Source organism: Pelophylax lessonae, assembly GCF_965119305.1.
Source record: "Pelophylax lessonae genome assembly, chromosome: 1".
NCBI lineage: Eukaryota > Metazoa > Chordata > Amphibia > Anura > Ranidae > Pelophylax > Pelophylax lessonae.
In genome coordinates this window covers 889,964,456-889,976,025 of record NC_138768.1, presented here as the reverse complement: position 1 = coordinate 889,976,025, position 11,570 = coordinate 889,964,456, and the positions used below count along the sequence as shown (strand labels likewise).

At 43.7% G+C, this 11,570-nt stretch overlaps 1 protein-coding gene across 1 annotated transcript in view; it reads left to right on the top strand.

Moving 5' to 3' along the window:
- Positions 1–11,570, top strand: part of LOC309550833 (uncharacterized protein) — a gene marked incomplete at both ends in the record, with an annotated part of 112,429 nt that overhangs the window by 83,853 nt on the left and 17,006 nt on the right. Inside the window, 3 exons of the mRNA XM_082251187.1 lie at positions 6,834–6,923; positions 7,086–7,634; positions 8,034–8,093. Coding sequence (XP_082107313.1) covers positions 6,834–6,923; positions 7,086–7,634; positions 8,034–8,093 — 699 coding nt within the window. The remainder of the gene's footprint in view (positions 1–6,833; positions 6,924–7,085; positions 7,635–8,033; positions 8,094–11,570) is intronic.

The following is an 11,570-nucleotide window of genomic DNA, read 5'->3' as shown; positions in this document are numbered from 1 at the left end:
CATGCTGCGATTAATTGATTAAGGTTTTGCCACGGTATACGGTATTATCACGGTATTCTATTATTAAATTTAAATTATTAAAATTTCCACCTCACTTGAATTTCATTGCTGAATTTAGGGGCTTTGGTTCACTTATGCACATTATTATATAGTCAGTCAGTACAGACTCTGTGAACCAGGCCTAAAATAGGTCATTAAGCAGTGTCTGGCCTAACTGGTGATAACTGGTCCTGGCGCTCGGCTCCGATCCGATGGCCTGGTCATTAAGAGGGCAAATCCTTGTGGTCAAGAAGTGGTTAAACCTGAAGGAGGTGTTGTTTATAAATTACTTTACTATTGCTTTAGGCCTGGTTCACATGTATGCGGGTTGGTGGTTCACATGTATGTGGGTTGGTGGTTCACATGTATGCGGGTTGGCGGCCCACATTTGCACAGGCATAGCAGCCCATTGATTTGAACGGGCTGCTATGCCTTCATTTTCCGCAGAAAAAAGGTGCATGCAGCATTTTTTTAAAATTCAGTGGCCTTGAAATCCATCCTGCTTTTGCACCATGCGACTTACCTGCAGTTCCTGCTCTGGCAAGCTTTCTGCATTTTTTGTATACGTGGGCACGGCATTTAAAAACAGTTTGCGTGTGCAGCAACGGCAGGTAAGTCGCATGGTGCAAAAGAAGGATGGATTTCATGGCCACTGCATTCTTTTTAATTCTGCATGCACCTTTTTTCAGCTGAAAACGCAGGCATAGCAGCTCAAGCCCATTCACATCAATGGGCTGCTATGCTTGTGTAAATGTGGGCCCCCAACCCGCATACATGTGAACCACCAACCCGCATACATGTGAACCACCAACCCGCATACATGTGAACCAGGCCTAAAGCAATAGTAAAGTCATTAATAGATAAAAACACCGGTCCTCCTGCAGGTTTAACCACTTCTGGATCGCAAGGATTTGCCCCTTTAAAGACCAGGCCATCGGATCAGAGCGCCAGGACCAGTCATCACCAGGTAGGCCAGACACTGCTTGATGGCTCTATAATAATGTAATGTGGGCTGCTATGCGTGTGTGTGTATATGTATATATATATATATATATTATATATATATATTAGAGCTGCACGATTCTGGCCAAAATGAGAATCACGATTTTTTAGCTTGGAATAAAGATCACGATTCTCTCACGATTCTCTGTGTAACAAAAAAAAAAATTGGGATAACTTTACTGTTACGTTTTTTTTTTTTATATTCATTAAAGTCTATTAATTGCGTTTGAAAGACTGCTGCGCAAATACAGTGTGACATAAAATATTACAACAATCGCCATTTTTTTTCTGTAGGGTCTCTGCTAAAAAAATATATAAAATGTTTGGGGGTTCTAAGTACTTTTCTAGCAAAAAAAAAACTGATTTTAACTTGCAAGCAACAAGTGTCAGAAAAAGGTCCAGTATTTAAGAGGTTAAACTTCCTTTCTCCCTGGCAGAGGGAAGGAAAAGATACAATGTAATCATTTTGTTTATAGTTAAGCCCCGTACACACGTACCGATGGTCGGCTTACAAATGTTCCTCTTTTCTCCCCGGGATGTCGGTGTCTGCTGAAAAGTGCAAAGACAGCACAAGGACAGCACAAGAATTTTGTCCGCCGACTGCAGAAGTGATGTCATGTAATGGTTAACTTTCCCTGTGTTTTCTATTTTCTGAGCATGCCCAGTCTTGCAAATCTGCGGTCTGTCGGCCGAATTGTGTACTGACAGGCGAACAATCGTCCGTTCTGGTGTCGGCATACAAATATTTTCATGTTTGCACGAAAGACTTTTGTCCGCGGATTGTGCGCAGACATCTGTCGGAGGCACCATACTAACACGCGTACAATCGGCAGATCCTTCGTCCACCGACGTTTGTATGCCGACGATCGGTACGTGTGTACGGGCCTTTACTGGGAGAGCTGTGTGAGTGAATGAGTCATCCAGCTCACTGAAATGTATCAATTCACAAGTCAGACCCAGGAGCAGAGAAACTCTGTATTTTAAAAATGTCACAATAACAATACCTTAGCTATGCAATACCGCGATATATCGAATTACCGAAAACCGGCATATGTCTAGTTAGGATCTATACTGGTATGGACTGGGTAATGTGTTAGGATCTATACTGGTATGGACTGGGTAATGTGTTAGGATCTATACTGGTATGGACTGGGTAATGCGTTAGGATCTATACTGGTATGGACTGGGTAATGTGTTAGGATCTATACTGGTATGGACTGGGTAATGTGTTAGGATCTATACTGGTATGGACTGGGTAATGTGTTAGGATCTATACTGGTATGGACTGGGTAATGTGTTAGGATCTATACTGGTATGGACTGGGTAATGTGTTAGGATCTGTACTGGTATGGACTGGGTAATGCGTTAGGATCTATACTGGTATGGACTGGGTAATGTGTTAGGATCTATACTGGTATGGACTGGGTAATGTGTTAGGATCTGTACTGGTATGGACTGGGTAATGTGTTAGGATCTGTACTGGTATGGACTGGGTAATGCGTTAGGATCTATACTGGTATGGACTGGGTAATGTGTTAGGATCTATACTGGTATGGACTGGGTAATGTGTTAGGATCTGTACTGGTATGGACTGGGTAATGCGTTAGGATCTATACTGGTATGGACTGGGTAATGTGTTAGGATCTATACTGGTATGGACTGGGTAATGTGTTAGGATCTATACTGGTATGGACTGGGTAATGTGTTAGGATCTGTACTGGTATGGACTGGGTAATGTGTTAGGATCTGTACTGGTATGGACTGGGTAATGCGTTAGGATCTATACTGGTATGGACTGGGTAATGTGTTAGGATCTATACTGGTATGGACTGGGTAATGTGTTAGGATCTGTACTGGTATGGACTGGGTAATGCGTTAGGATCTATACTGGTATGGACTGGGTAATGTGTTAGGATCTATACTGGTATGGACTGGGTAATGTGTTAGGATCTGTACTGGTATGGACTGGGTAATGCGTTAGGATCTATACTGGTATGGACTGGGTAATGTGTTAGGATCTATACTGGTATGGACTGGGTAATGTGTTAGGATCTGTACTGGTATGGACTGGGTAATGCGTTAGGATCTATACTGGTATGGACTGGGTAATGTGTTAGGATCTATACTGGTATGGACTGGGTAATGTGTTAGGATCTGTACTGGTATGGACTGGGTAATGCGTTAGGATCTATACTGGTATGGACTGGGTAATGTGTTAGGATCTATACTGGTATGGACTGGGTAATGTGTTAGGATCTATACTGGTATGGACTGGGTAATGTGTTAGGATCTATACTGGTATGGACTGGGTAATGTGTTAGGATCTATACTGGTATGGACTGGGTAATGTGTTAGGATCTGTACTGGTATGGACTGGGTAATGTGTTAGGATCTATACTGGTATGGACTGGGTAATGCGTTAGGATCTATACTGGTATGGACTGGGTAATGTGTTAGGATCTGTACTGGTATGGACTGGGTAATGCGTTAGGATCTATACTGGTATGGACTGGGTAATGCGTTAGGATCTATACTGGTATGGACTGGGTAATGCGTTAGGATCTATACTGGTATGGACTGGGTAATGCGTTAGGATCTATACTGGTATGGACTGGGTAATGCGTTAGGATCTGTACTGGTATGGACTGGGTAATGCGTTAGGATCTGTACTGGTATGGACTGGGTAATGCGTTAGGATCTATACTGGTATGGACTGGGTAATGTGTTAGGATCTATACTGGTATGGACTGGGTAATGTGTTAGGATCTGTACTGGTATGGACTGGGTAATGCGTTAGGATCTATACTGGTATGGACTGGGTAATGCGTTAGGATCTATACTGGTATGGACTGGGTAATGTGTTAGGATCTATACTGGTATGGACTGGGTAATGCGTTAGGATCTATACTGGTATGGACTGGGTAATGTGTTAGGATCTGTACTGGTATGGACTGGGTAATGCGTTAGGATCTATACTGGTATGGACTGGGTAATGCGTTAGGATCTATACTGGTATGGACTGGGTAATGCGTTAGGATCTATACTGGTATGGACTGGGTAATGCGTTAGGATCTATACTGGTATGGACTGGGTAATGCGTTAGGATCTGTACTGGTATGGACTGGGTAATGTGTTAGGATCTGTACTGGTATGGACTGGGTAATGCGTTAGGATCTATACTGGTATGGACTGGGTAATGTGTTAGGATCTATACTGGTATGGACTGGGTAATGTGTTAGGATCTGTACTGGTATGGACTGGGTAATGCGTTAGGATCTATACTGGTATGGACTGGGTAATGCGTTAGGATCTATACTGGTATGGACTGGGTAATGTGTTAGGATCTATACTGGTATGGACTGGGTAATGTGTTAGGATCTGTACTGGTATGGACTGGGTAATGTGTTAGGATCTGTACTGGTATGGACTGGGTAATGCGTTAGGATCTATACTGGTATGGACTGGGTAATGTGTTAGGATCTATACTGGTATGGACTGGGTAATGTGTTAGGATCTGTACTGGTATGGACTGGGTAATGCGTTAGGATCTATACTGGTATGGACTGGGTAATGTGTTAGGATCTATACTGGTATGGACTGGGTAATGTGTTAGGATCTATACTGGTATGGACTGGGTAATGTGTTAGGATCTATACTGGTATGGACTGGGTAATGTGTTAGGATCTGTACTGGTATGGACTGGGTAATGCGTTAGGATCTATACTGGTGTGGACTGGGTAATGTGTTAGGATCTATACTGGTATGGACTGGGTAATGTGTTAGGATCTATACTGGTATGGACTGGGTAATGTGTTAGGATCTGTACTGGTATGGACTGGGTAATGCGTTAGGATCTATACTGGTATGGACTGGGTAATGTGTTAGGATCTGTACTGGTATGGACTGGGTAATGTGTTAGGAAGGAAAGGATGCCACATCGTTTGATGGAAATGAAAATTATCACCCTACAGAGGGCTGAACTCAAAGACACCCCGAAAATCAAAGTGAAAAAATGATGCAGCAGGCGAGTCCATTTTGGTGAAATGTCATTGCAGCAACTCAGAATGGTCCTCAGTGGTGTGTATGGCCCCCATGTGCTTGTATGCATGCCTGACAACACCGGGACATGCTCCTAATGAGACGACGGATGGTGTCCTGGGGTATTTCCTCCCAGATCTGGACCAGGGCATCACTGAGCTCCTGAACAGACTGAGGTCCAGCCTGGCGGCATCGAATGGACTGAAACAGAATGTCCCAGAGTGGTTCTATTGGATTCAGGTCAGGCAAGCGTGGGGGCCATTCGATGTTATCAATTCCTCCATCCTCCAGGAACTGGCTGCAAACTGTCGCCACATAAGGCCGGGCATTGTTGTCCACCAGGAGGAACCCAGGACCCACTGCACCAGCATATAGTCTGACAATGGGTCCAAGGATTTCATCCCAATACCTAATGGCAGTCAGGGTGTCATTGTCTAGCCTGTAGAGTTCTGTGCGTCCCTCCATGGATACGCCTCCCCAGACCATCACTGACCCACCACCCAACCGGTCATGCTGAACGATGTTACAGCCAGCTCAGCGTTCACCACGGCTTCTCCAGACCCTTTCACGTCTGTCACATGTGCTCAGGGTGAACCTGCTCTCATCTGTGAAAAGCACAGGGTGCCAGTGGTGGAGCTGCCAATTCTGGTGTTCAATGACCAATGCCAATCGAGCTCCACAATGCCGGGCAGTGAGCACAGCGCCCACTAGAGGACGTCGGGCCCTCAGGCCACCCTCATGAAGTCTGTTTCTGATTGTTTGGTCAGAGACATTCACACCAGTGTCCTGCTGGAGGTCATTTTGTAGGGCTCTGGCAGTCCTCATCCTGTTCCTCCTTGTACAAAGGAGCAGATACCGGTCCTGCTGATGGGTTAAGGACCTTCTATGGCCCTGTCCAGCTCTCCTAGAGTAACTGCCTGTCTCCTGGAATCTCCTCCATGCTCCTGAGACTGTGCTGGGAGACACAGCAAACCTTCTGGCAATGGGAGGTATTGATGAGCCATCCTGGAGGAGTTGGACTGCCTGTGCAACCTCTATAGGGTCCAGGTATGGCCTCATGCTACCAGTAGTGACACTGACCCCAGCCAAATGCAAAACTAGTGACAATCACTCAGAAAAGATGAGTAGGGAAAATGTCAGTGGCCTCCACCTGTAAAACCATTCCTGTTTTGGAGGTCGTCTCATTGTTGCCCATCTAGTGCACCTGTTGGTAACAACCCCCTCTGCTACTTCACTGAGCAGATGAATATCCCAGGAGTTTCCCTGACTTGATGCTATACTCTGATTATAAAGTGTTGAGCAGTGTATATGAGTGTGGAAAACTCTTGGTAATTTTTCTTGTCTTCTGACAGACGGACTCTGTGGTGGGAATAGAAGGACATCGGAGGAAGATGTGACTACAGAAGATAATGACATGGCATCTTCTCCAGAAGTAAATCCCGTTCCTCATAATATACATGACAGACCTCACCATTGGAGGAGATCATTGGAATCTCCTGATACTTCACATAGTCCTCTAATATCTGACAGTGTCGACGGGTGCGGGAAACCATCTCATCTCAGGGAATCTTCTTTATACCATACAGGAGAGAATTCATTGTCATGTTCAGAGTGCGGGAAATGTTTTAAACACAAAAGAAGCCTTCTTAGCCATAAGAGAATACACACAGGTGACCTTCCCTATTCATGTTCAGAGTGCGGGAAATGTTTTAGTCACAAAGGAAACCTTCTAGAGCACCAGAAAATACACACAGGTGAGCGTCCCTACTCATGTTCAGAGTGCGGGAAATGTTTTAAAAACAAAAGTAACCTTCTTCAGCACCAGAGAATTCACACAGGGGAGCGTCCCTATTCATGTTCAAAGTGCGGGAAATGTTTTAATCGTAAAGAAAGCCTTCTTAGACATAAGAGAATACACAGGGATAAGCATCCCTATTCATGTTCAGAGTGCGGGAAATATTTTAAACAGAAAAGAAGCCTTCTTAGCCATCAGAGAAAACATACAGGTGACCTTCCCTATTCATGTTCAGAGTGCGGGAAATGTTTTAGTCACAAAGGACACCTTCATCAGCACCAGAAAATTCACACAGGGGAGCAACCTGTTTCATGTTCAGAGTGCGGGAAATGTTTTAGTCACAAAGGAAACCTCCTAGAGCACCAGAGAATTCACACAGGGGAGCGTCCCTATTCATGTTCAGAGTGCGGAAAATGTTTTAATCGTAAAGGAAGCCTTCTTAGCCATCAGAGAAAACACACAGGTGACCTTCCCTATTCATGTTCAGAGTGTGGGAAATGTTTTGACCAGAAAAGTAGACTTCTTCAGCACCATAGAATACACACAGGGGAGCGTCCCTATTCATGTTCAGAGTGTGGAAAATGTTTTAATCGTAAAGGAAACCTTCTTTGCCATCAGAGAATACACAGGGATGAGCATCCCTATTCATGTGCAGAGTGCGGGAAATGTTTTAATGAAAAAGGAAAGCTTCTAAGACATCAGAAAATACACACAGGTGAACGTCCCTATTCATGTTCAGAATGCGGGAAATGTTTTCACAGTAAAGCACACCTTCTTAGCCATCATAGAATACATACAGTTGAGCGTCCCTATTCATGTTCAGAGTGCGGGAAATGTTTTAAGAATAAAGGAGACCTTCTTCTCCATCAGAGAATACACACAGGGGAGCGTCCCTATTCATGTTCAGAGTGCGGGAAATGTTTTAGTCAGAAAGGAACCCTTGTTAGTCATCAGAAAATACACACAGGTGAGCGTCCCTATTCATGTTCAGAGTGTGGGAAATGTTTTAACAATAAAGCACACCTTCTTAGCCATCATAGAATACATACAGGTGAGCGTCCCTATTCATGTTCAGAGTGTGGGAAATGTTTTAACAATAAAGCACACCTTCTTAGCCATCATAGAATACATACAGGTGAGCGTCCCTATTCATGTTCAGAGTGCGGGAAATGTTTTAGTCAGAAAGGAACCCTTGTTAGTCATCAGAGAATACACACAGGTGAGCGTCCCTATTCATGTTCAGAGTGTGGGAAATGTTTTAACAATAAAGGAAACCTTCTTCACCATCAGAAAACACACACAGGTGAGCTTCCCTGTTAATGTTCAAAGTGCGGGAAATGTTTTAGCTCTTGGAGGATCAAGCCCATTTCTGACTCATGTGGTTTACAAGTTAAAATCAATATTTTAGCTAGAAAATGACTCGGATCCCCCAAACATTAAATATATTTTTTTTAGCAAAGACTCTGGAGAATAAAATTGCGGTCGTTGCAATATTTTTTTTGTCACGCGGTATTTTTGCAGCGGTCTTTCCAATTCTATTTTGTGGGGAAAAAATTAAATTTCGCAGCGTTTAAAAATAAGTAAACAGTAAAGTTATCATAATTTTTTCTGTATAATGTGAAAGATGATGTCAGGCCGAGTAAATAGATACCGAACGTGCCGGTATAAAATTGCGCAGAGCGGTTTAGATGAAGTGCGGTTTATATGGAATAGAGAAGTGAGAGATAATACTAGGAAGGCCCCTCCTACACATAGCAGATAGATCCCGCCTACCGCGTGTGTCTGTGGGGAACGTTTGATGGTGAGAAGTGGGAATCGATGTTTTCTCCTCTCACACAGATCGGATTGGGGGAAGATTTCCTCCATATATTCTTCCCCGTCACCTCAACTCAAACTTCTCCACTTCCCGACCACACGCCGCCTTTTTACTCTCCCAGGCAAACCCACGTAGGTCTACGTCAGTGGCTTGGAGGCAGCTAGGGGGCAAGCGCGAGCCGGCAAACTCCCACCCCCGCCCGTCAGCAGGGAAGCCGATGTGTGGGGCAGGCGGCTCCGATTGCCGCCGGTCACCCGCGATCGTTCCACGCTGTTGTAAACACATCCAACCATCCTTCTCTGTGGAAGGATCATAGAGCGCCTTCTATATAGGATCACAGGTCTCTATGGTCATTTCACAAGCCACGCCCCCCCCCACAGTTAGAAACACTCCCCTAGGTACACATTTAACCCCTTTAATCACCCACAGGGTTAACCCCTCTCCTGCCAGTGCCATTAGTACAGTGACAGTGCATATTCTTAGCACTGATTACTGTAGTAATGTCACTGGTCCCCCCAAAAGTGTCAGTTAGGGGTCCGATCTGCCCGCCGCAATGTCGCAGTCCCGCTAAAAATCGCATATCGCCGCCATTGTTGGTAAGAAAAAAAAAAAAACAATAAAAATGACATCTTTCCCGTAGTTAGTAGATGCAATAACATTTGTGCAAACCAATTAAAATACGCTTATTGCGATTTTTTTTTTTTTTTTTTAACCAAAAATATGTAGCCGAAAACAAATTGGCCTAAAATGTTAAAAAAAAATATTTTTTTTATTTTTTTGCAAATGTAATGATTTCCCACTGCTATATAACATTATAGGGGGCAAGAGATGGACAATTTTGGCAATGCATGAGGCAACAGGTGATCATTCATGACAGGAGATGAGGCAATAGACGGGCAATACACAAGGCAACAAGTGGGCAATCATTACAATACATGGCCTATTATGCAACTGCATGAGGACCTAATGGGAAATTCTTAATTCTTTTTGTGTTCTACTTATAAATATGTATATAGATCTAACCTACTGGATGGAAAAAGATCCCTGTAACATGCATTAACCCACAGCAGCCAATCAGGATTTATCTTTCCCTGGTGAACCTTCTTAGAAGGGGGGTGAGTTGAGACCTTGCATTGATTATAGGGTCCTCAATTGTATCACGGTCAAGAATGCATACCTGATGATTGGTTGCTTAATTTTTTTGCTCCTTTTGATTTATTGAAGTAGTCGGCTTTTTATTGGTCCAACCAATGTATGATTATTAATACATTTGACACATTTGTTAATTCTATTATAAAAGATTTAAGCTTTATTTTATTCATATCATTTACTGTGTGATAATCGCTTATTCTGATCTTGTCCAATAAAAACGATTCGCACAATATTCTGTGCCGAGTCTTCTTTTTTACCAATGATTAGATGATTGGTGATTGGAATGTGATCAGTTCATAGAGAGTCATCCATTGGGGTTTTATTAGTGAGATGCATTTCCAGGTCTGGGGCCAGAAGAGTTCCAGGAGTTCTACTCTGTCCACAGTTCCCAAACCAAAAGGAGACATCCACCACATCTTCAATCTTAAGGCCCTAAATGTCCTCAGCTGGGCCCAGGAGTTCTGCATGCAATCCACCAGGTCATAGCCTCTCTCTTTATCAGAGAAACGTTTTCTTTGGTCCACCCACATACCTGTACTGCGGCAGGGTGGCCATTCGGCCAGAATCACGTACCTCTACATCATCTGCATTTCCGGGTCTGCGGCGTCAACGCATGCTGCTGGCACTCAGCTCCAGCTAGATACAGAGAGTCAATCAGCAGGTCCAGTGGACATGATGTCCACCGGCACCCAGCAATCGTTCCCGAGAGAGGCAGAACACCGGTCTGCCAAAGTTAACAAGGCAGATCGCCGTTCTGTTAGTAGGGAAGATGGAGATCCTGTGTTTCTGCTAATGGAGGAAGGAGATACTGGCGCACAGAGATTATATATAGTCCAGCCAGTAATAAATATTTAAAAATACCAATGATCAGGGTAGAGGGTATTCCATAAAATGCCACTGGTCTTTGGTTATGGGGGTACAATAAAGGAATGCATGGGACCACCTGCGGCTGCTGTCTTCAGAGTTGTGACTGGTTCTGTATAGACTAAGAGGAAAGGCCTGTAGAAGGAGCAAAATACTATGAGCACATAGCCTGTCTTGGAAATTAATAGGGCTTGGAGCATAGAAACACGCTCAGTGCGCTGAAGATTAATACGTACCAAACGCTATCAATAGCTTGTACTGAAAAGTACAATGTACAGCTCTTTTGTATAAGGTTTCCGAGCGCTCGGTAGCAAAGGAAATGAACAGACACGCTTGCTGTAGTCAATTCGATGCTATCTGGAGGTTTCCTCTGAGTAACTGACTCCTCCAAGACACAGTAGGTTTATTTAACAAAAGGGAGATACAGGGAGTGGCTTCAAGACCACCAATCACAGAACATGTATACATTCAAAAAGTACAATGGGCAGTGCTTATGTAGAAACACAGACATGTGCAGAGATGAGCAGAAATGGCTGCCATCTTATGGACCTGTCTGTGTTCATCCATAAACATTACCTGTTAGTGGATCTAATCAAACGTGATTCATATATAAACCAGATTTGATAGTGACCATTCTATTTGTTCCAGTTGATGAGGCTTTATCTGCATTAGATAATAGCAGCAGTGTTTCAGTCATACCGATCGAATGTGACTAAAAGGTACCATCTATTAATCTTGGTAAAATGATAAGAATTTCCATATCACAAACATAACTCAGCAGTACAGGGCCCCGAACTGCGGCTATAGATCTGTGCGATGGACTCTCTTTGCTACTAGTATTGTGCCATCTCGTCCAATGGAAGG